Here is a 24898-nt window from a genome sequence, read left to right as displayed (position 1 = left end):
CGTAAACGCACGTGTTTCTCTCTCCTTCTTTACAGCGAGCAGAGCCGGAAACGCAGGCAGCTCGGGTGCTGAGATCGGAAAAGCGCTGGCTTCGGTGAGAATAAAACATTCAGTGTTGTTTATAATTTACACCCAGTTTAACTTAACTATTGGTTGGATTATTTTTCAATGTAATATCTGATATTCAGAATATCTGCTGTGGTTCTTTAAACATTGTTTTTTCTTCTCTTTCTTTTTTTTTTATTATGTTCAATCATTCAGTAAATTACATGTATGTTACTGAACGACTTGTTTTTATATTTTTAGATCTATTCCTCTGACAATAATGGAAACAGCTTTCCTTCCACTCCTTCCCCTCCTGTGGGATCTCCTTCAAATGTTGTCGGTGGGTTTCTCTCTCTGTGAATGACTCTGTGGTGCCATCTGTTGTGTGATAATGTCAACACATATCTACACACACACACACACACACACACTAAGATCTTATTGAGCTTTGTGTTTGTGTCCACAGCCTCAGCATCTCAGTGGCCCAAAGGTTCTTCTCAAACAGCGCCATCACCTGGTTATGAGGCGGCACTGCAGGTATGTGTTGTATCAGCACATGCACAAAACATCTGTTTTTAAACAGTAAAATTCATATAGACGTGAACACTACAGCATGATTTTTCATGACTGCTGTCAGAGGTTTTGTTTTTGTGTGTTAATTGATGAGTGATGTCGATCATTTGGTTTCTCTGCAGAGTAAGCTTGACGATCGTCTGGGTGAAGCCTTGAATGTGATGATGAATCATGCGGTGGGTGGACAGGGTCTGGCCGCAGATATGCAGAGTTTATTAAGCGCGGCGGTCTCTGGTCATGGTGTGACGGCTCTGGGTTCCCTCAGTCAGGCTTTTGGCCTCAGCAGTCGGCTGCAGGGCATGGTGAGTTTAAATTTGCTGTCTTACTGTAGTACGAGACAAAGAGTGCATGCTATTATTGTACATTTCTTATTGTCTGCCCTTTGTATAATAAAGTTAACTCTTCTCTTTGATGTCCAGATGTCGAATCACAGCGATGATGGCGCAGGTTTACTGCAGGGACACCACGCCTCTCATCAGGCTCCGCCCACATCCCAATCTGATGGCTTTACCAGTCAGTGACTATCATAATTATTTTTATTGCTATATTTAACAAAAGCATTTTGGGAATTTTTGTGTAAATGTGCTTTAGTTTCTGCACCAAACAGAATATTAAGTATGTGAACCGTGCTGGCAAAATGAGTCTCAATGCACACTGTCTAATTTTGAGAAATTGAGGTTTTCATAAAAATAAATCCCTCGTCTAGCAAATTCAATGCTCAATCTAAATAGTCATTAAACTTCTAAATTAATATTTATTTGTGAGAGATGTATCGTCCTAAATGCTTCATCTAATTCAATCCACATGAGCGTCTGATATTTTGGTTTTAAAACATGCAGGAATCAGAAAATAAAGTGCAGGACTTGATTCGTGTAAAAGTTATTTAGAGGGATAAAGAAACAATAAAACAATAAAGAGACATAAAAACAAATGTTTCTCACGCTGACTGACACATCTGAAGCGCTTACACACAGACACAGCAAGTGCATGACCCCAATGTATGTGTATATATATATATATATATATATATATATATATATATATATATATATATATATATATATATATATATATATATATATATATATATATATATATATATTAAAGCTTTCTGTCTCAATGTCAATCAAACAATAAAAGAAAAAAAAAGTTCAACATATATTTTCCCTGTAGATATTATTTTTGACCCTTTGTGTTAAATCTATTAGTTTTACTCTGATTTTAAGGTATGGATTCACTGATTTTGCTTTTGAACCTTAAAAAAAAATCTTTAACTCAATTTTTCCCAGAATTGACTTTGCTGACTTGATCAACTTTATCAAACACGTGTAGCTCTGTCATTTTTTTTGTCAGATTTCAACAAATCATAAAAAAAATTCTAGAGAACATAAAATATAAGTTAGTAAACGGTGTTTTCTGTGTCTGTCAGGTCTCTCTGGTGCTCTTTCTCGCTCCTCTCACGCCTCCAGCTCAGATATAAAGCGAGAAGATAAAGAAGATGATGAGAACATGTCCAATGCAGACAAATCAGAGGATGAGAAGAAAGATGGAAAGAGCCGCACGAGAACAAGGTACCGGCCGATCCGAACACTTGACATTTACTCTCAGGGTCCCACAGTAACATGACGGTGATTAATAGAGAGATAATCCTTGCGTTAAAGATTTTAATTGTAAAACTGTAAAGTATAACCGTGAAATTATTTAGCTGACAAACGGTGCAGGTCACTCAGTCATTGAGTCGTTTTATGTGTCACAAAATAGATAGTTATATTTCTATTCAATTTATAGCATTTGAATAAATATTGCTGACACGCGGATGTACAACTACACATTTTAACATGCACACACACACACACAACAACACAATAAACATTAGTTCCCCTCACATCACACACGTATATCTTCTCGTTCGCCCCAAACATGTCATGATGGGAAAACACACGTTCATCCCTGTACCGGTTGTTTTGCTGTAACCCCTGTGTTCCTCTGATCCGTCAAGTCAAGACGAGGATGACGAAGATGACGAGGATTTGCCGGTGGAGGTGAAGGCGGAGCGGGAGAAAGAGCGCCGCGTGGCCAATAACGCTCGCGAGCGTTTGCGCGTGCGCGACATCAACGAGGCCTTCAAAGAGTTGGGCCGCATGTGTCAGCTGCACCTGACCAATGAGAAACCGCAGACCAAACTGCTCATCCTGCACCAGGCCGTAAACGTTATACTCAACCTGGAACAGCAAGTGCGAGGTCAGTGTGTGGGGCTGACCTGAGATCAGTGAGCGGACACTGTGGAGATCTGTCTGTGGGTCAGGTCTCCTGATTGGGTCGAGGGGTGAGAGGAGGCGCTTAGGCTTGCTAAAATCTGGGAATTTTCAAGGCTGGAAACTTTCCATGGGAATTAATGGGAATTTGAAAACATTGCAGAGTTGCCTATAACAGGGAACTAAGATTTAATGCAATTGAAGTTGAATTTCTCCCGTGTCACATGCACACAGTTCACTGAAGTGAGGCCACACCCCCTGCATCTACTTACATTCATTCATAACATACACAGATCATTTCTTAAAGTCAGTTAATCAGATATCTAAATGTAAGCACTGTTTCACCTAAAAGTTTGCACACATTACTATTTTTCATGTTTTTTAAAGGAAATGTTTGAGGTTTTCATCAAGCCTGCATTCATTTGATCAAAAATCCTTCAGAAATCATTTTAATATGATGATAAATCTGCAGCCTGATGAGCTCAAGTATCAGAATTATTTCAAATTTAAATGACCTTGCATGCGTGTCTGCTTATAACCAAATGTTTATTTATTTTTGTATATGATAGAGTTTATATAAATGTCCAAATAATTCCAATTAATTCCTGTTAAAGGAGCATTTCACCAGTAGAAACATTCATCTTTATTGAAAGTGTGTCATATTTGAAGTCGAAATGTTACATACATTTCGAATTTGGTGCCTATTTGACCGAGAAAAGAGGTGTTTGTAGTCTCACCCCCTCAACAAAGATATTGGACTTCCTTCTTTCAATGATGCAAAATGATGATTTTTACATCATTGAAAGAAGGAAGTGCAACACTGAAATCTGTATTTCTCCCGTCTCAGCGGCAACTGAGAAAATGATGCATGACCATTCAAAAACATGACTGGGGTTCTAACTATACAAAGATTAATGCAAATGGGTGAAGTGTCCCTTTAAGTTTCCAATTTGGAATATTTCCAAAATTTCCCAGATTAAGTTCCCATGGAAATGGGGCAGAAACTTTCCAGCCCTTTTAACTCTTGAGGCGTTAGGTTGTATCAGATTATTGATCAGGACCTGACCTGTGTCGGGTTCATCATGTTTAGGTGACCTCCAACCTCCCCACGGTCCAATCAGGTGCCTGTTTAGGGTGATTGTGGGACTGTCTGCACATTTTGTCATGGTTTGCGTGTGTTTCTGTCTGCCATTTCCCGCAGCTTCACGTTCATCTCGCTAGTTAAACTTAAAAGATTGGGTGAATCTCACGAATGGAAATGTTTTGAACTTTCAGTAGTGAGATTCACTCATACGGTAACTGTGTGTCTGAGATTGTAATGATCTTCTTCATCATCTCTATCTGCTTCATCTGTGTCTTCATACTCTTCATCTCTCTAACATCTCTGTTTGTCTGTGAACGTTCCTCTCTTTCTCCACAGGCTTTTCACACGGAGATGGACTCGTGTTCTTGCTCGTTTCTGCTAACACTCGCTTCATATCTGATAATAATCTGAGCGCTGCTTGCATGTCCCGAGCCGCCGGCCGTGTTTTTAACCCTCGGTTGTTTTCTTTCACCATCTCCACCTCTTCTTCAGCACTTTTCTTTGCAGATGGTCGCAGTGGTTTTAGTCTCATGTTGTATAAATGCATCTCTGGAGCGGGGGATGCGTTTACGATGAGACGTCGCATTCACCTCATCCTGTCTTCTGTCCTCCGGCTGTCTCAGTGGCAGTGTGTGTGTGTCTGTACGGTTCTTGGCAGATGGCGCGTCTCATCTCGCTGTCCTCTCGTCTTATATCTCTCGCTCTCTCTCTATCTCTCTCTCGCTCTGTGGCAGTTCCCACGGGTCTCCCCAAAATCCACTGACCCTCTGAGAGATTATAAACGCTCCACGACGTGTAGTTAGAATGCAAAGAGCCATGTTTGTTTTGGTGCTCAGGATCGGATGATGATGATGATGATGGCGCTCTCCTCTCCACATCTCTGCTGGATCCTCTTCATCAGTCCTCGTCGTTATTCGTTCACAGTCTGGCCTTTGGTTTGAAATGAGCCGTTCTCATAGGCAGCATTTATTTCTCACTGAACCACATTTAGAGATTATTTGCCGAGTAGTCAGTAAAAAACATACGTGTAGAATTGTCCGTAGTACTGAAATTGGCTGAATGTAGTACTGAATGTTTTTCTTTGTGATGTGTAAATGTATGGTAAAGGTGTGGGACCCTGTAATAAACTGCAGTTCAGAGGTCTTTTCTAAGTTAACGTTATTAACGAGCGCCTGGTCGCCTCTGGCAGCAGTGTTTCGGAGGAGTGCCTCACGGTGGAAGAGAAGGAACAGCGTGAGCGGGAACGCCGCATGGCCAATAACGCGCGGGAGAGGGTACGGGTGCGGGACATTAACGAGGCGTTCAGGGAGCTCGGCCGCATGTGTCAGCTGCACCTGAAGAGCGACAAAGCTCAGACCAAACTCATAATCCTCCAGCAGGCCGTGCAGGTCATCCTGGGCCTGGAGAGACAGGTGCGAGGTATGATGAACTCCGCCCCTCGACACACACAAACACCTTCCTGCCAAAAATCACCAGACACACGTGACTCACGCTGCCGCTGCTGCTGCTGCTGATGTCTCATCTGATCGTCTTGTCTGCTTCTCTCTGCGTTCTTGCTTCGCTTCATTCATCTCCTTCTTCTTTCATCTTGCTTTATGTCATTTGAAGTATGTTGTGTTCCTGGATCAACATCCTTATTGCCAACAACCAATCATATTTTATCATGAGTGCAAATGACTTTGGGTATCGAAGGATATTGATTGAAGAACATCTCTCTCTTACGTGTTGTTATGTTAATGTGATTGTCTTTTTACGCTTTCTGCTGTAGTCTAAACAGACACGAATAGGACATTGTTTCACGTCTGCTTTTCATCTTTGTTGTGTTCAGAGCGTAATCTGAACCCAAAGGCTGCGTGTCTGAAGAGGAGAGAGGAGGAGAAGGTCACAGGAGATCCTCAGATGTTGTCTGGTCTGGGTGGAGATGGACACAGCCATATGTAACATTCAGGTGAGATGTCCAGGATGTTTGAGCTTTCAGAAGATCTCACTTGGCAACCTTTCAATCGGACTTTTCACTTTATAGATTCTTTGGGTAGACGTCACATGCAGGGTTTCCACGGGTCCTTGAAATCCTTGAAAGTTTGTGAATCTGGGGGGGAAAATTCAAGGCCTTGGGAAGTTTTTGAAAATATACATTCATAGATTCAGGTCATTGAAAGTGCTTGAATCTATTTTATGCAAGAAGTTTTCTGGAAAAAATCCATATTATTGATTCTTGATAACTGTGTAGTGTAGGATAATAGCATAAAAATTCTAGACTTTTTAAGCACACGTGCTAAACTGTTCTCTTTAAATGCTTTTATCTTCTGTATGTGAATGTTGATTCATACAAAAATGCTTTAATGCATAGTTGTGTTTGACACATGAAAACGTCTCTGGCTACGTATGTAACTGTTGTTCCCTGAGAAGGGAACGAGACGCTGTGTCATACGTCCTGCATCCCTGTAACGCCGTCTTTGACAATATTTCAGATAGCGATATACTTGAAATGATTTTAATTGGGTAGGTTTATGATTCAAACAGTTGAACAGTTTAATGGTGTGGTTTAGATTAACCAGAACTAGGGCTTAGTTATATTGGGACATTTTAATTTTTTTTTACAAACATACCTTACAAAAAAACATTACTGGTGTGCATTAGAGGTCTCGGTTTGAAAGAAATGTACCCAACCTGAGTCACTTTTTACACTAATTCAACGTGCATAGATAATTTTTTTATCTATGCACCCCGACCAGAGACAAACCAGACAAAATGGGGCCATGGCTGACCTGAACCAGTGGCATAAAAAAACCCAAATGTAAATGGCACTGACGCTCCACATGCACCTGTCAGACAGAAAGAAACCCCGGTGGCATTTAAAACTGATTGACAGGTCTGTCTCAATGAAAATGAACCTACTATCAGCCATACGATGTCACAAGCGCTCTTGGTAAACAGAGGAGGGGTTGGAAAAGCACTCGATGCGCACACAGAGATAGTTTAGGTCGTTACAGGTCCGAAAATGCATTCATTTTATATTACCAGAGAAACTTTTAGACCCAAACCTGCTCGAGTCAGGACCTTTTTAGATCTAAGTGGACCTGTGAAGATCTCATTGATATATTTTAAGATGGGTTAAATCAATAAAAACTGCTTTACAGGTTTAACGTGTACTTTAGTTTATTTTTCTCTTCTTTACTCCACAGATCTTGATGATGAGCTCTCCGTCGATGTGGCCTTAATCTTCTTGTTATACATCCAGTATCTACACACAGACACACATTCTTGATTTATATATTATAAACAGATGTGTTGAAGACTCTCACATACACACACAAACACAGTCTTTTAGTACACTTCGTGAGCGCCTCGTGTTGCTCTAAAGTAAGTATGTACTCTCAAACACGCAGTCTATGTCATGGACCATTGTTGGATATCAGACAGAAAAAACGGCGTTGGATTGAACGAATGACCTGCTGTTGAGTCAAACTATTACAGTGTGCTGTTATATAGCACATAACTCATCAACCTTTTGTATTAAACACAAGGTCAAGCTCCGCTGAGGGAACACAAATCATTTTTTGTAAAACATGTATTCAAGTCCACTTTCTTTTCTATGGCTTTGTGTTGAAGATGTAGAAATCGAACGGACGGTCACTTCTGAATAAATGAAACCTGTCGGGAACGTCTGGTGCTTACATTTCACCCCAAAATCTAAAGAGAGAAATGAAATGCTTTCACGTTTGTGTAGGACTATTGAGACTTTTTCCTCTCATGAAGACGTTTCCTCTTCGGTTCTCATTCATTCAATTCATTTAAAAACAGGTAGTATTTTATTTCAGACGTTTAATCTTCTGTAAGTAATACAGTAAACGAAACTCACTACAGCATTAGAAGCTCTGTTGATTTTTTTTTTTTTTAGAGGAGGAAATGATGAAAAAAATCTCACTGGTCTTAATAAATTCACACACATATATATATCTATAATGTGTATACTTTTGATTTCAGGGGTGAAATGTTGCATTGTGTTTGTGACTTCCATCCTATTATCTGCCACGACCCCTGACCTTGTGCTTTTTCTTCTTTAGTATTGAGAAGCGTTGCATGACACTTAGCTATTCTTTCTTTCTCTTTCTTTACAAGTTTATTACTTTTCTCTCATCTCATAAGAAACTGAAGCAGAGAACCACACGAGCTCTCCGTACAGACGCTATGACTGAACTTTAAACATTTCACAAATGTATTATTACTTGTGTTTCTCAGTAGATGTATGAACGGAACCTAAACTGAACTGAACTGAACTGTGCTTTGATTTCTCTGGAGCAGAGATCTGCTCGCACACAAACTGATTTTTAACAGATTTATTATCCGTTTGTTGCTAAAACTGTCAGCGTTGTTTGTTTGTGTGTTTTCTCATCTTTACACTATAGGAATATTTTCTCTATAGCTGAATTGGCTGCCATTTCTTGTCAATGTTTCTACGCAAAGTAGAGAAATGTAGATTGTGGGATCGACCCTTGGGTTGTAAAACCTTATTTTTTTTTATATAAAGTTTTGTTTAATGTTTGTGTGTTTTTGTTATTATCTGTGTTGATTGAAATGTTAGATAAATGGCAAAATCTAGGCCTAAAGTTTGCCAGGAACAAATTGTTTCAAATTTCTGTTGCAATTGTGATATCTCTTTTTTTTTTTTTTTATAACGGGAGAGCATGGAATAATGATTAGTCTTTTTCCTTGTATAAGAAAATAGTGATGCCAATTTTTGTGTTCTTATACAAAGATATTCCTTATTGTTTATAAGGTAAATAATCACTGTGCACAATACTGCCCAAAACAGCCAACGGAGGGAGGTTTCATTGGTCGTCATGTTTTCGTTCCACAATGAAAAGAAGCACAGGACTTAAGTTTATCTCTAGAGATCGTTTTGTTTTCCTCATTGTACTAACATGGTCTTTTACAAGTAAAAGATGATCATACTTAAGTAATCTTGTTTTATTGCAAACATGTAAAAGTCTTTAAGGAGCGAGAGTGGCCTTCAACATTCTCCAGACTTCAGGTTGTGTGGAGTCTGATGGAGAGTGATTATGTACTCGTGCCTGCATCTCTTCTGTTCAGTTTTATCCTGGAGTCAGTCGGGTTTTTATTCAAACGCTTCACTTGAGAATATTTTATAAATTCACATTAAGAGGGACATCAGAATTTCAGATGTATGTTAAGTGAATTCTTGCTCCTCTGAGCAAATAAAGTACTTTCTTTGTAAGCTTTGATCTGTTTGTCTGTATTCATTGAGAGAAATCTTTGGTTGTCTTCATCCTGATCCACCTGACACACTTTATGAAGCTCTCTTTATCTGATGTGTTAAAGGTGACAGAATGATTGAACGGGGTATTTATCCTTGTTCTGTGATGTGTAGACAAAAATGTTTTGTTTGGGTCTGTAATGCCTTAGAAGCTTCCTAAAAACCTCTCTCAGATATCTCTATTAGGGTTGGGGATTTTAAACCAGTGGTTTTGCACCTATTTGGCTTCCCCTACTGGCTCAACTTGCAATCTCATTACTGATTGGCTGACTTTGCTGCCACTCAAAAAATGTAGCCAATTAAGTGGAGGGGCAGTTAGATGCCTGTGATGTCATAAGCATCAGTTTTTCAGATTGGGCTGTTTTCTGGCTGACTTTTCTTAAAGAGGAATTTCTATGAGACTGAGATGTTTAGCATGTCTAGCACTTTTTGTATGTTTGTGAATGCGGGTAGACTACCATTATTCAACAAAGACAAGGTAAAAATGTTTTTTCATTCTCTGTCCCCTTTTAATAAGAGAGATGTGTACAGATCGGTGGATCACCAGGAGCAGGATCTACTAGATCAGTGCTTCTCAATGACACAAACCGTTTATTCTTATTTTCTGGTTTCAGAGACAAGGTTTCACTTAAGCCAGGAATAGGCCTTAGTTAAATTAAGATTTTTAAGTTGCTTTTATAAAATTCCCTAGAAAATACATTTAAAGGGGAGATTTCTCAAGACTCCATGTTAAATAAATCTTTGATGTCCCCTCAGTGTGTATATGAAGTTTTAGCTTAACATATCATATAGATAATTTATTATAGCATGTTGAAATTGCCACTTTGTAGGTGTGAGGAAAATGTGGTGTTTTGGGGTGTGTCCTTTAATATGCAAATGAGTTGATGAAGCAAACACTGATCACTTTAATGGTGGTTTGTTGAAATTTAAACATAATTCTGCTGTCAATTATTTTCTCTCTCTGGACTAAATGTCAGTGTCGTGATTGGATAGTGCAGATTAAGGGGCGGTATTATTATAATAAGATCCCCTTATGACATCACAAGGGGAGCCAAATTTCAATGAGCTATTTTTTCACATGCTTGCAGAGAATGGTTTACCAAAACTAAGTTACTGGGTTAATCTTTTTCACATTTTCACAAATTGTAGCACTTTAACATGGAAAAAGTCAGGTTTTTATAATATGTCCCCTTTAAGATCTGTAAGTACAAGTTATTTTTCATATGAGACATCTTAAACGTGTTTTAGTCTAAGTCTAGCCTTAAGCCTTGTCTGTGAAACCAGGAGATATAAAATACAAGTAAAGGGTAAGAAGTCCTTGGTTAAGTCAGATTGTTTTGATTGAACTTAATTTTGTCATCTCGTGGCCTCTCCAAGGGTTATGGATCACCGGTACAGAACTGATGGACATGATTTTCTGTTTGCTGTCAGATCAGATTTTTTTTATTTAATTGGTAAATATTTCACATTACTTTCATAACACTAAAATCGCTTGGTCTAATAAGTATTCCGGCCCCTTTTAGATGGTTTAAATCCATCTGTAGGCTATTTAATATCCAAAACAATATTTACAATGCGCAATAATGGAAAACAATATAAATCATACCTTATTTAAAGTTAAAAACATCACAAAACGGGTGAAAATTAGTGATGGTCGCTTTCGAAGAACTTCTTCTGAGGCTTCGAAACTCTTACAAATCTTTTGTTTCGAATCAATTGGTTCGGAGCTAGTTTCAAAATGGCCAAGTCACGTGATTTTTAGCATACGAGGCTTCATTACGTCATAACTGTTTCGAAACGTTTCGAAAATCCGATAATTTACCACTAGAGGGAGTTGATCACGTGACCAGTGTCAAATATGGCTAGGAGAACTCGAGTCAGTTCATAAAACATTAATCCTTCTGACTAATAACACTATCATTTTGTTTATAGCAGATTTAATGACAAAAATGTGCATAATTAAATGGGGAGTTAGTTTTAACGATTTGTTCACCCTAAATAAAACTAAAAACACATAATACACTTTTAATTATGTCTTAATTAAGTTAAATCATTTTTTAACATATTTTAATAAAAATCTTGCTATTATTTTGTAAAAAAAAAAGTGTAAAATGTTTGAACATATCTGCTTTTACACGATTTTGACCAGCAGGTGTCGCCATCGTGTGTGGTGTGTGGAACGCTTCGATAAACTGAATCAATTGATTCGAAGCTTCATTTCTCCCATCACTAGTAAACGTTTCTGTCTTATTTAAAATTTCGAGACGTCTTTGTAAACTTGCTCGCGCTGCCTGACAGGACCTGTGCTCTTTTTAATTTTGTACCTGAATTATATTAAACGAGTTGTTTATGGTTTTTTTATGTGAAAGTTGTTAATAAGTAAATAAGTACACGGAGAACACGAAACAATAAACTGCCGTCCTCCAAAGTCACTGGCCGTTTCTCAGGCTGCATACGTCATCAAGTTTGTTTAAGTTAACTTAGCATACCATAAGCATATTCCAACCATTGACAATTAACTAAGAAAAATAGTCAACTTTATAATTGTAAATATTATGAAATAAGATGTATTGATGACGTATGCAGCCTAGATATGCGCCCTTCACAAGCTGCAGCCTTCGGATTGAGAAACGGCCATGGTATTTGTTCGAAATTAGTAGGGAAGGTTTATTGTATCGTGTTTTCTCCGTATACTTCTTGAGAAACGGCCCAAATTCAAATGATGTTCAAGTAACGTCATTTAAATAAAAATAAAATATTACTTGCATTTGTTTTACCAGGTAATACTGTGACCAGAATTTTATAAGTTGTTTTAAAATGTTATTTTACTGTGTTACTTGTGTTTTTATCTTGGTTTGTACAGCACTGTGGTCAACAACTGTTGTATTCTAGAAATAAAGTGAACATCTAACTTCCGCTCATGTCATCGGTGGAATGACGTAACATCCGTCGTTTCCACAGCTTTTCATTTCGCGAGTGCTGCTACGGCTGGTCACACACACGTCTGATAATGTTGGGCAAAATAATCGGACCGAAATACGTGTCTGTCGCGAAAGCATGGTAAGAATGTGGTAAACCTCAGTACTGCAGAAAAACGCTGTTTTATTGATAATGTCGCGGTCAGATGATTTTTATTAGAAGTTTTGTCCTTGTCACGACCTGTAGCCTGCTAAGCTAACGAGCAGTAGGGATTCAGGTCACGATAACACACACACACACACACTTTGCGTATTTATTTACATTTATTATGAGTATTTAAAGTGCGATCTTTATTTGTACATGTATTTTTTTGTATGTAAATGTTGATCTATTTGTTTATATATCTTTTAAGAATTTGTCAGACCCCCTTATTCACACATTGCGTACTTCAACTATTCGTGTTGTGTGTTTTTGTTTTTTCTTTTGATAACTGGTCATGAATGTTATGTGTAGTTTTGTAATGTATAAAGAAGACATGTAAGTTCATTGCATGAAGGTTTGTTTTGACTCACATTGATCTCAATCTTTGACATGATTTTACTCAGTCAAGTTTATATTATGATTATGTTGGATGTTTTGATGTAGAAACACAAATAAATGACTTTATCCCCCCCCACACATACACAAAACCTCATCTGTTTTAGGCTGCTGTTTAACTTGATTCAAATATCATTGAATGATGTGAAGGTGTGTCTTTAAGTTTCCAGTAATGTTTGTGTTTGTCCATCATCTTCATCATGATGTTGATTTTCTTCATGTCCAGGGTCCCCACTCTTGCAGTCTGGGGTGGAGTTGGAGGTGTCGCTCTTGTTCACTTTACAGATTGGCGGCTCATCTTGGACTATGTTCCCTACGTTAATGGAAAGTTCAAGAAGGATGAGTAAAGCTTCAGAAGGTTTGTCTTCTTGAATATGTTCATGAATGTGTGGTCTTATTTCAGTTTATACTGCCTGTAACTGACTCAAAAGCACTCACATTATTCTCAGAGGGTCGGTTAAGTTAAACTGAGTCTCCTGTACTAGTGAGAGATGAAGTACCGCTTTGACTTGTACGACCCTCATATTAATGTGTAGTTGAATACAGGTATTTTCCATATATAATTGAAAGACATTAGTGAAACAAGCTTTGTCTTTTTGATTTTATCGTGCATGTAGGACAAATGCATTACAGGTTGTGATTGGAGCATTTGGAGAAGATATATTTGGACTTAAAGGGGTGTTTTCCTGGATCGGGTTTAGATTAATCCAGGACTAGGCCTTAGTCATATTAGGACATTTAGGTAGCTTTTACAAGAAAACCTTACCAAAAAAAACGTTACAGGTGTGCATCTTGAGACAAAACAACAACAACACTAATATATGTAAAGATGTATACTTTTCATTTCTCATGTTGTTTGCTTTTGGTTTTCTTTAGGTCAGTCTGATGCTTTGAATGAATTGGAGATGGACGTCATAGGGGAAGAAACCTGCAAATGAACACTGTTATTTATTTTGTTGGGACATTTAATAAATATTTTGTCTTGATTTTCATTGTGTGGGGGTTATATAAAGAAAAAAGGGACATGTCTCACAATCCAAATAAAGCTGTCACGTTAAACAGTGTAATGTCTGAAGAAATCTCTATCCTGTGTTGAATTGAAGGAGTCGAATCGGTGGATCTGCGCTCTCCAGATCTTCTGATCCATCACACGTTTTTTTTAATAAATCATTTAAAATTATCTTTGATTGTTTGTATTTTATGATCACTTAATTGTTATATGTCAGTTTATTCATTTACAGCAGCTTCCTTGTGATCTGTTCAAAATTTGCTAATTTAATTTGTATAATTTTTCAGTTTTGATTCAATTTTGTTCAAATGGTCCTCCCAATAAAATATAAAAAATATCTCTTTAATCAGACATTTTCTGGATTATTAAAGAAAATGAAATTACATTAGGATTATTCAAAGATATTATCACCTTGTACAAGATGATAACGCACTGAATGACTCGAGTCGATTCACAATAAGATCCGATTCCGCGTCATCATCAACGTCAGCTCAGTCAATTCTTAAACAAATACCTCAACAACACGACTGTTTTATCATTATTTTTTAAAGAAAGAATTTACTTCGTTGTTTCTCAAATTCCTTCAACAGTAAGTTGCGACTCATCAGATGAATGAATCGCGAATCGACTCTCAGTTCACCGGAGTCATGATGAGTCAGAAGGTCGTGAGGTGAGCGGATAGAGAGCAGCGGACAGCAGCCGTGTTTAACCCTAAACATTCAACGCTTTTCCTTCCAGACAGACACCGGGAGAAACATGGAAAGGAAAAGGTGGGGGTGCTCGGCCCTCCCAAATGGTTGGAAAAGGGAAGAAGTGACCAGAAAGTCGGGCTTGTCCGCGGGGAAAAGTGATGTCTATTACTTTAGGTACTGCAGTCAGTTAGCCGGACAGCATCGAGACGACAAAGCCAAACAACTTGCATTTTTTTATGTTCGTTTACCGTCATTAAGTTAATTTTTATCGATCAATAAAACACTTTAACACGTCATTATAAGCGATAAATTGATGTTTGTCGTGTATAAGTGAAAAAGATGCTGTTTTTGTGTCCTATAATAATGAGTTATCGGCGAGCGCTAAACACTGTTAGCAGCAGGCGTGCTAACTCTTGTTTTTGTTTTGATTGATAATTTCTCCCTCAATATGATTATTTTATAAAGTTTAAATTGAATTTCTAATTAAAGATCTTGTTTTGTATAGATTCTAATGCGTATAGTGCTCGTATAATGTGATAAAAACTGAACTGTAGTAAGTCAGAAGTGTGCAGAGGACTGCATGTGTTTGATCATCTGTTTATGAATCTCATGACGTCAGCAGTTGGATATAGATGCAGTCTTGGATAGACATGTTTAAACGATGTTTTATTCCCAAAGTATGTTTGTAGGTGTAACTAACTATCATGGTACATAAATCCTTCCTGAAAAAATCCAGCTAAGACTAGCATAAACTGGTAGTTGGTTGAAGGTGGCACTAGCTGGTGGTTCCCAGCCTGGCAAAGCTGGCAAGTCCAGCTCAAAAAGTGACCAAAATACAGCTTGCAAAACCAGCTAATGCCAAGCTGGGAGAGCAGCTTATGCTGGCTTTAGCTGTTTTTTATTCAGTAGGGATGATCAAACCTCCGCCCCTGGTATATCAGTGAACCATGATATTATAATCTTACCCATTCTTGCCATTTTGGGTACACTTTCAGATTTGTTTTTATTTGGACAGTTTTGTTTGTGTTATATTATAAGATTCTGATAAAGCACCTCTTAGTTTTATTGTGGTTTAGAGAGATTTATGTCTTACCGAACCTTGTTTAAAATGTGTTTGCTTAATACTTTCTGAACTTTCTCTTCATTCGTAGTCCAACGGGGAAGAAGTTTCGTAGTAAACCTCAGCTGGTCCGTTATCTGGGAAACTCCATGGACTTGAGCTCTTTTGATTTCCGCACAGGGAAAATGTTGATGAGTAAACTGAATAAGAACAGACAGCGGATCCGCAACGATCAAAATCAAAGCAAGGTAAACACCACATATAAACGCTTGTAATCTTTTATTCTTTCTGTACGATTATAACCAATAGCAATATCATGCATCGGTGGTTGTTTTCTCTCTAGGGTAAACCAGATCTAAACACATCCCTGCCGGTCCGACAGACGGCGTCCATCTTTAAACAGCCTGTCACCAAAGTCACAAATCACCCCAGTAATAAAGTTAAAGCAGATCCTCAGAAAGCAGTTGATCAGCCCAGACAGGTACATCATGATCTTCATCATCATCTTCATCATTATTACATGTCAGTCTACAGAATAAAACAACACTGATAGATACACTGATAGTCCCACACACATGAAAGTTGTCATTATTTAGTCACTCTTTGGTTTTAAACTTATATTTGAATTTTATTTCACACAATGTTTTGTAAACTTTGCAATCATTGGCAAACTGATTGAACTAAACAAGACTTGCAGTGTAGTTGTGGTGAAATTTTATAATATTTTGGGAACTTTTCGAGCTTATTACAGAAATGATGAGCTTTAGAGGATGACTACTCGTGGCAGACATGTGTCAAAGTCATTGTATCAAAAGATCATCTGTGTAAAGATTATTTTCTTGTTTCATGAAATAAATGTGATTTTTTTTGTGTTTCAATCCCAAGCTTTTCTGGGAGAAGAAGCTGAGTGGACTTCATGCGTCTGATATAGCAGAGGAGCTGGTGAAAACTATGGATCTTCCCAAAGGTTTGCAAGGTGAGGACCTCACAAAATTATTACATTTGATAACTTTGCAACAAAACCTACACACTATTGCTTTATTCTTACATTGTCAGTATTATCATCCCAAATGTTAATGTAGTGTGTATGTGAATATTTTCTCTGGTCTTTGTTATATGTGCAGGTGTTGGTCCAGGTTACACAGATAAGACTTTGCTCTCAGCTCTCGCCAGCGCTTTACACACCAGCTCAGCGCCCATCACAGGTCAACTGTCTGCTGCGGTGGAGAAAAACCCTGGAGTCTGGCTCAATACCACACAGCCGCTGTGCAAAGCCTTCCTGGTTACTGATGATGACATCAGGTACACAAACATTTCAAGATCTGAGCACAATGTCACCACGCATTTCAGGATTAGCTTATCCAGGCAGGATTTATGTGATACTATTTGGCTTAATGAAGGTATCTTACACCCATCGGGAGCTCATCTATAATATCTGAAGTGCCTGCGTCTGTGTAAGCAGCAGAATTTTAGATCAGAGCTCTGAATGTTTTGTTATTTTAAAGAATATGAGCTCTATTTTAATGCTTTCATTTCTATTTAATTTGGGGATATAATGTAAGCTAGTGTTCAAGTGATCCAGTACACAAAAATAAACAAGGTATGTTAATGCATTATGTAGCCCGCAAGAGGCATTGAACATGTGTGTACACGTGTGCACAAACCTTGACTGTTTTAAACCTTGAAACCGGTAACCGGCCCATGCCTACTTGCAAGGCTGTGCGTTCAACCATACACGTAAAAAACAGCCTATAGACCCTTTCAGCAGTAACAACATAAACAAACATCTTTCATAGAACAAACATAACTTCCAGTAAACTTACACAAAGAATCAATAACAACAAAGTCCTTTTACAGTAGTTTATTTCTGATAACAAGCAAAATAACAAGTAGATGACCATAGTTCAAATCATAGCTAAAGTGTATCAAAAACTACACTGAGCTAACATTACTGTGTAAAATGTGTACGATATAATCTATACAATCTTAACTGCGCATCATCTGCCAAACCTCTTCACATAATAATAAACGTTAAACTTGCCTTTAAAAGTAGCACTTTACATACACATATGAAATTAAAGATACACAGAACAAGGGGCCAAATTATTCAAGGCCTTATAAGTGAGCATGAGAATTTTAAAATCAATAGGAAAACTAACAGGAAGCCAGTGCAATTATTCCAGTATAGGTGTGATGTGCTCCCTTGCACTGGTTCCAGTCAGAATTCTAGCAGCAGAATTTTGTACCAACTATAATTTACTTAGGGTAGCTTTAGAAACTCCAGCCAGCAAAGCATTACAATAATCAATACATGAAAAAACAAGAGTTGATTAACTTTTCAGCCACAGAGAAAGTCAACATGAGACATAATTTGGCAACATTGACTGTGTTATGAACGTGATGGTCAAATGTTAAATTGGTGTTGAATATCAAAAAATATCTTTTTTTTTTTGTTTAGTTTGGATTTCTAAAGCAGAGCCATCCACTGTTACTGCTTAGATTTTTAGAAATCCATTTTTTATCTCAGTAAAACATTGAGAAAGAAGAGACACAGGCATATTCACATCATGTTTTAAATGTATCTGAGTGTCATCAGCATAAAAGTGAAAGTTAAGACCAAGTGTTCTTAAAAGTTGGCCAAATGGAAAAGTATAAATACTAAAAAGTAAAGGGCCCAAAACAGACCCCTGGGGAACACCAAAGTGCACCACACCGACCTCAGACTTGCAGTCACTCATTACAACAAACTGTTTGCGATCAAAGAGGAAGGACTTAAATCACTTTAATGCAGAATCAGAAACTCCAAAGATAGCCTCTAAACGGGTGATTAAAATGGAGTGATGCATCAGAGCCCGCGGCAAATTTCAGAAAGATTTGCTGAGATGAGGCTGCTTTAGTGGGTACATGAGCGCTAACTTGATTTCTTTACTAATTGACCTCAGGTTTGAGGTTTATACGTAAATATTTTCTCACCTAAACAACTCCTTAAATTATTCTATGTAACACATAAACTGTAATAGTAGTAGTAATAAAACAGCACAGCGGTTGAACCGATCCACAGTTCTGAAGGACGTCTAATCCTTGAACAGCAAACCTTGCACGCAAATAAAAGCCTAAACTCAGCTACATACTGACTGTCCAAACACGACTCTACCTCAGCCAAACACCAAACCTGTGGCTGAAGACTTCTGAACATATGTGTGCCATTGTTTCATATATAGCAGAGTGTGAGAAGTGTATAAGAAGATCATCTGTTGTGATATTGAAGTAGTTTGTGAGATTGTGCTGCTCCTGCAGGAAACAAGAAGATCTGGTGTATAGTGTGAGGAAGAGGCTGGAGGAGGCGCTCATGGCTGATATGTTAGCACACATAGAAGAAGCCTCCATCGATGCTACGTCTCTACACGAGGAATCCAATGACGAGGAGGAGGAGGAGGAGGAAGAGGAGGAGTCTGGATAGCTGTAAGAAACACTTGCCTTCAACAAAGTTTAAAGTTTTGATAATCTGGGGAAAGGTTTTATGGTCTCCTAACTGATGCATGTGTTTGTGTTTTAGGATGATGAATGACTCCAACAGACAGTGTTTCTCCTTCACTATGCAGAAGCTCTTTCAGAAACTCCAAATCAACTGTGAACCCAGAAACAGCAGATTTTATAAAACTAAGATCAGTTTTTATATTATCTTGTTTTAAGTGACCTCTCTGTTTTTTTTTTTTTTATTCGTTGGGATGAGAAGAATTTGGTGGATGAGAAGAATTTGGTGGATGAAGCTTGCGTTTCTGAATTCTTCCACTGAATTTAAGATTTGTGTTTAAAGGATTTACTACTTTTGAGAGAGAGAGAGAGCGAGAGAGAGAGAGAGAGAGAGAGAGAGCGGTCAATACTGTAAATTAGTTTCTTAAGCTAAGTATTTTTTAAGAAAAATCATGGAAACTTGTAAGATCGTTTTAACAAAGTAATTTTTTACACAAAAGAAATGCCCTGTTTTTAGGATTATTTTCTTGGAGACATTGTACTCGTAGGGTCGCTTCATAATGACTGGTACAAATATGGTGCTCAATTTTTTGTATTAGTTCCTTTATATTTGATGTTTTGTGTAGATATATAAGCTTTTACATTGGTGCTTGAAAGTTTTTACAAAGACATGTGGTCATGATGTCTTTGTATCCCTGACATCACTAAAAATAAACACAATTGAGTTTTCAGTGACTTCAGCTCATCATCACTTAGCCCCTTTGTTACCGTTGGAAACGTGGATTGAATATCAATCTGTGAAAGTTACAGTGTGGATGTGTGTGTAGTAAACATTTGTCACTAAACTTTGACTTCATTATTGAGACTGTAGACGACGGTCACTTGTATTTTTCACTTTGCTTTATCTCGCTTTTCTCACAATCATGGTTAAATTAAAGTTATTTACACGAACCATATGATTGACTGGCGTGATTTGTATGTATTCAACATGTGTGTGTGTGGGGGGGTATAAATATACATGATTTTACACATTTTTTTTGTCCACAGTGACAGGAGGATTAGGGTCAAGCAAAAATAAAAACATCTCGAGATTAAAGTCACTAGAATGCATAGCTGTCAACCCTCCCGTTTTTCCTGAGATTTCTTGTATTTTACCATGCTATCCCGCCATCATCCCGTTTAAATAATTTCATGTATTTCTCCCGTATTTTTAATCTTTCTATAAAAAAATCCCACTGACCGTATTTGATGTTTGCTGCATTCACCTCCAGTAAAGACGGCAGCAGTAACAGTGCAAGAACAGATAAGTCGTAATCGTGCGAGATTAGATAAAGTCGTAACAGTGCGAGAATAGATAAAGTCGTAACAGTGCGAGAATAGATAAAGTCGTAACAGTGCAAGAACAGATAAAGTCATAGAGAGTGCAAGAACAGATAAAGTCATAGAGAGTGCGAGAACAGATAAAGTCATAACAGTGCCGGAACAGATAAAGTCGTAACAGTGCAAGAACAGATAAAGTCGTAACAGTGCCGGAACAGATAAATTCATAACAGTGCCGGAACAGATAAAGTCATAACAGTGTGAGAATAGATAAAGTCGTAACAGTGCAAGAACAGATAAAGTCATAGAGAGTGCGAGAACAGATAAAGTCATAACAGTGCCGGAACAGATACATTCATAACAGTGCCGGAACAGATAAATTCATAACAGTGCGAGAATAAATAAAGTCGTAACAGTGTGAGAACAGATAAAGTCATAACAGTGCGAGAATAGATACATTCATAACAGTGCCGGAACAGATAAAGTCGTAACAGTGCAAGAACAGATAAGTCGTAACAGTGCGAGAACAGATAAGTCGTAACAGTGCGAGAACAGATAAAGTCGTAACAGTGCGAGAATAGATAAAGTCGTAACAGTGCCGGAACAGATAAATTCATAACAGTGCCGGAACAGATAAAGTCATAACAGTGTGAGAATAGATAAAGTCGTAACAGTGCAAGAACAGATAAAGTCATAGAGAGTGCGAGAACAGATAAAGTCGTAACAGTGCCGGAACAGATAAAGTCGTAACAGTGCGAGAACAGATAAAGTCGTAACAGTGCAAGAACAGATAAGTCGTAACAGTGCGAGAACAGATAAAGTCGTAACAGTGCGAGAATAGATAAAGTCGTAACAGTGCCGGAACAGATAAATTCATAACAGTGCCGGAACAGATAAAGTCATAACAGTGTGAGAATAGATAAAGTCGTAACAGTGCAAGAACAGATAAAGTCATAGAGAGTGCGAGAACAGATAAAGTCGTAACAGTGCAAGAACAGATAAGTCGTAACAGTGCGAGAATAGATAAAATCGTAACAGTGCGAGAATAAATAAAGTCGTAACAGTGTGAGAACAGATAAAGTCATAACAGTGCCGGAACAGATAAAGTCGTAACAGTGTGAGAACAGATAAAGTCGTAACAGTGCGAGAATAGATAAAGTCATAACAGTGCGAGAATAGATAAAGTCGTAACAGTGCAAGAACAGATAAAGTCATAGAGAGTGCAAGAACAGATAAAGTCATAGAGAGTGCGAGAACAGATAAAGTCATAACAGTGCCGGAACAGATAAAGTCGTAACAGTGCAAGAACAGATAAGTCGTAACAGTGCGAGAACAGATAAAGTCGTAACAGTGCGAGAATAGATAAAGTCGTAACAGTGCCGGAACAGATAAATTCATAACAGTGCCGGAACAGATAAAGTCATAACAGTGTGAGAATAGATAAAGTCGTAACAGTGCAAGAACAGATAAAGTCATAGAGAGTGCAAGAACAGATAAAGTCATAGAGAGTGCGAGAACAGATAAAGTCATAACAGTGCCGGAACAGATAAAGTCATAACAGTGCGAGAATAGATAAAGTCGTAACAGTGCCGGAACAGATAAATTCATAACAGTGCCGGAACAGATAAAGTCATAACAGTGCGAGAATAGATAAAGTCGTAACAGTGCAAGAACAGATAAAGTCATAACAGTGCGAGAACAGATAAAGTCATAACAGTGCGAGAACAGATGAAGCCGTAACAGTGCCGGAACAGATAAATTCATAACAGTGCGAGAATAAATAAAGTCGTAACAGTGTGAGAACAGATAAATTCATAACAGTGCGAGAACAGATAAAGTCATAACAGTGCCGGAACAGATAAAGTCATAACAGTGCGAGAATAGATAAAGTCGTAACAGTGCCGGAACAGATAAAGTCGTAACAGTGTGAGAACAGATAAATTCATAACAGTGCCGGAACAGATAAAGTCGTAACAGTGTGAGAACAGATAAATTCATAACAGTGCCGGAACAGATAAAGTCGTAACAGTGTGAGAACAGATAAATTCATAACAGTGTGAGAATAGATAAAGTCGTAACAGTGTGAGAACAGATAAATTCATAACAGTGCCGGAACAGATAAAGTCGTAACAGTGTGAGAACAGATAAATTCATAACAGTGTGAGAATAGATAAAGTCGTAACAGTGTGAGAACAGATAAATTCATAACAGTGCCGGAACAGATAAAGTCGTAACAGTGTGAGAACAGATAAATTCATAACAGTTCCGGAACAGATAAAGTCGTAACAGTGTGAGAACAGATAAATTCATAACAGTGCGAGAATAAATAAAGTCGTAACAGTGTGAGAACAGATAAATTCATAACAGTGCCGGAACAGATAAAGTCGTAACAGTGCGAGAACAGATAAATTCATAACAGTGCCGGAACAGATAAAGTCATAACAGTGTGAGAACAGATAAAGTCGTAACAGTGCCGGAACAGATAAAGTCGTAACAGTGTGAGAACAGATAAAGTCGTAACAGTGCGAGAACAGATAAATTCATAACAGTGCCGGAACAGATAAAGTCATAACAGTGTGAGAACAGATAAAGTCGTAACAGTGCCGGAACAGATAAAGTCGTAACAGTGTGAGAACAGATAAAGTCGTAACAGTGCGAGAACAGATAAAGTCGTAACAGTGTGAGAACAGATAAAGTCGTAACAGTGTGAGAACAGATAAAGTCATAACAGTGCCGGAACAGATAAAGTCATAACAGTGTGAGAACAGATAAAGTCGTAACAGTGCCGGAACAGATAAAGTCGTAACAGTGTGAGAACAGATAAAGTCATAACAGTGCCGGAACAGATAAAGTCGTAACAGTGTGAGAACAGATAAATTCATAACAGTGCCGGAACAGATAAAGTCGTAACAGTGTGAGAACAGATAAAGTCGTAACAGTGCGAGAACAGATAAATTCATAACAGTGCGAGAACAGATAAAGTCGTAACAGTGCGAGAACAGATAAAGTCATAACAGTGCCGGAACAGATAAAGTCATAACAGTGTGAGAACAGATAAAGTCATAACAGTGCCGGAACAGATAAAGTCGTAACAGTGTGAGAACAGATAAAGTCGTAACAGTGCGAGAACAGATAAATTCATAACAGTGCCGGAACAGATAAAGGGCTCTATTTTAACGATCTGAAACGCAAGTGCGAAGCGCAACGCGCAAGTGAGTTTGTGGGCGGATCTTGGGCGCTGTTGCTATTTTCCCGGCGTGAGAAATAACTCTTGCGCCGGGCGCAAATCAATAAGAGGTTGGTCTGAAGTAGGTTCATTATTCATAGGTGTGGTTTGGGCGTAACGTCAAATAAACCAATCAGAACGCTAGCCAACATTCCCTTTAAACGCAAGGGCGCAAGTTCCATGGCGGGTTGCTATTATTATGACGGATTTACCAGGCGCACGCTAGGAGCGGTTTACAGCCGAGGAGACCCACGTTCTTGTACGGGGGAATCCCACGCTTGCCAGCATAAATCGGGCACGCCGTGTAACGGGAGGTGGATCTGCCTCAGGACTTGACGCCAGCAGAGGACATCTGCGTCCACCCTCACCGCTGAAAGGGTTTGGGGGCTTTGAAATCGGACCCAAGAAACGCAAGCAAGGTCCAACCCCAAAGTACTCTTACAAATCAAGTTCATATACATTAAGGTTTCTTATGAAAACATTTTAACTATTATTTACATAAAATAAACGTAATACAGCCACACAACAAAGTTATGAAAATATTTTAATCGTTATTTGCATGAGAATAAATAAAAAATATCACCACAATGCTCACCACTATGATTCCCCTTATCTCGTGTATTAATATTTTTAAGTGTAACAATTTATGATTTGCAAAAATAACTGTTGCATCTGTGTAGATTAGATAAGCAAAGTGTGTGCGCGTTGTGCACGCTATACATTATGGTCAAGCATGCGCCCTTAAAATAGCATAATGAACCACGCGCAACGCGCCACTGACTTTAGACTAGTTTTTTTTTGTTAGTAGCGCAATTGTTTTTTGAAACTGCAAAATAGCATAAGAGATGGTTTGCGCCGCAACACGCCTCCTTTTTACGCTGAACCGCCCAGGGAGCGCAAGTTCATTCCCTAGTTTGCTGACGTGCATCTGTGGAGGGAAAAACCCCGCTGTGCGCCGGCGCAAAATACGAATGATACATGCGTCACTGACAAAGTCAATTGCGCTGGGTGCAAGATAGGGCCCAAAGTCTTAACAGTGCGAGAACAGATATAGTCATAACAGTGCCGGAACAGATAAAGTCGTAACAGTGTGAGAACAGATAAAGTCGTAACAGTGCGAGAACAGATAAAGTCGTAACAGTGCGAGAATAGATAAAGGCGTAACAGTGCCGGAACAGATAAAGTCGTAACAGTGTGAGAACAGATAAATTCATAACAGTGCCGGAACAGATAAAGTCGTAACAGTGTGAGAACAGATAAATTCATAACAGTGCCGGAACAGATAAAGTCGTAACAGTGTGAGAACAGATAAAGTCGTAACAGTGCGAGAACAGATAAATTCATAACAGTGCCGGAACAGATAAAG

The 24898-nt window shown here is 38.4% G+C and overlaps 3 protein-coding genes across 5 annotated transcripts in view; all 3 read left to right on the top strand.

Moving 5' to 3' along the window:
• Positions 1-9201, top strand: part of tcf3a (transcription factor 3a) — a 36172-nt gene extending 26971 nt beyond the window's left edge. The window contains exons 12-20 of one of the 2 annotated variants that reach the window (XM_065272556.2): positions 36-94; positions 307-385; positions 512-582; positions 741-920; positions 1038-1131; positions 2048-2189; positions 5147-5376; positions 5786-5905; positions 7143-9201. In XM_065272556.2, coding sequence (XP_065128628.1) covers positions 36-94; positions 307-385; positions 512-582; positions 741-920; positions 1038-1131; positions 2048-2189; positions 5147-5376; positions 5786-5898 — 968 coding nt within the window. In that variant the 3' untranslated portion in view covers positions 5899-5905; positions 7143-9201. Of the gene's footprint in view, positions 1-35; positions 95-306; positions 386-511; positions 583-740; positions 921-1037; positions 1132-2047; positions 2190-2617; positions 2860-5146; positions 5377-5785; positions 5906-7142 lie in introns of both variants that reach the window. The other variant, XM_065272555.2, reaches the window with a different exon arrangement.
• A 3010-nt stretch (positions 9202-12211) lies between these two features.
• On the top strand, positions 12212-13737 carry uqcr11 (ubiquinol-cytochrome c reductase, complex III subunit XI). The gene is made up of 3 exons (XM_065272530.2): positions 12212-12295; positions 12978-13109; positions 13628-13737. Exons 1-2 carry the CDS (start codon positions 12246-12248, stop codon positions 13096-13098), a joined length of 171 nt encoding a protein of 56 aa, XP_065128602.1. The 5' UTR covers positions 12212-12245; the 3' UTR covers positions 13099-13109; positions 13628-13737.
• A 551-nt stretch (positions 13738-14288) lies between these two features.
• On the top strand, positions 14289-19942 carry mbd3a (methyl-CpG binding domain protein 3a). Of its 2 annotated transcripts, none has more exons than XM_065272529.2 (7): positions 14289-14530; positions 15604-15760; positions 15856-15993; positions 16398-16488; positions 16637-16814; positions 18810-18974; positions 19069-19942. In XM_065272529.2, the coding sequence occupies exons 1-6, from the start codon at positions 14517-14519 to the stop codon at positions 18970-18972; spliced, it is 741 nt and encodes a 246-aa protein (XP_065128601.1). In that variant the 5' UTR covers positions 14289-14516; the 3' UTR covers positions 18973-18974; positions 19069-19942. The 2 variants fall into 2 exon arrangements, with proteins under 2 accessions (XP_065128601.1, XP_065128600.1); XM_065272528.2 differs by having other exon boundaries at positions 14290-14626.
• The last annotated feature ends 4956 nt before the right edge of the window (positions 19943-24898 follow it).

This window comes from Paramisgurnus dabryanus, chromosome 6, assembly GCF_030506205.2.
Source record: "Paramisgurnus dabryanus chromosome 6, PD_genome_1.1, whole genome shotgun sequence".
Classification (NCBI taxonomy): Eukaryota; Metazoa; Chordata; class Actinopteri; order Cypriniformes; family Cobitidae; genus Paramisgurnus; species Paramisgurnus dabryanus.
Note: the sequence above shows the minus strand (reverse complement) of the source record. Positions and strands in the feature narration are given on the sequence as shown.

Bases quoted from the DNA above. Each gene is read 5' to 3' on its own strand.
- uqcr11 (XM_065272530.2), top strand. From the start codon at position 12,246: ATGTTGGGCAAAATAATCGGACCGAAATACGTGTCTGTCGCGAAAGCA. The intron at 12,296-12,977 runs GTAAGAATGTGG...CTTCATGTCCAG, and splicing joins GTGTCTGTCGCGAAAGCATG to GGTCCCCACTCTTGCAGTCT.
- mbd3a (XM_065272528.2), top strand. From the start codon at position 14,517: ATGGAAAGGAAAAGGTGGGGGTGCTCGGCCCTCCCAAATGGTTGGAAA. The intron at 15,761-15,855 runs GTAAACACCACA...TTTTCTCTCTAG, and splicing joins ACGATCAAAATCAAAGCAAG to GGTAAACCAGATCTAAACAC. The intron at 16,489-16,636 runs GTGAGGACCTCA...TTATATGTGCAG, and splicing joins TCTTCCCAAAGGTTTGCAAG to GTGTTGGTCCAGGTTACACA.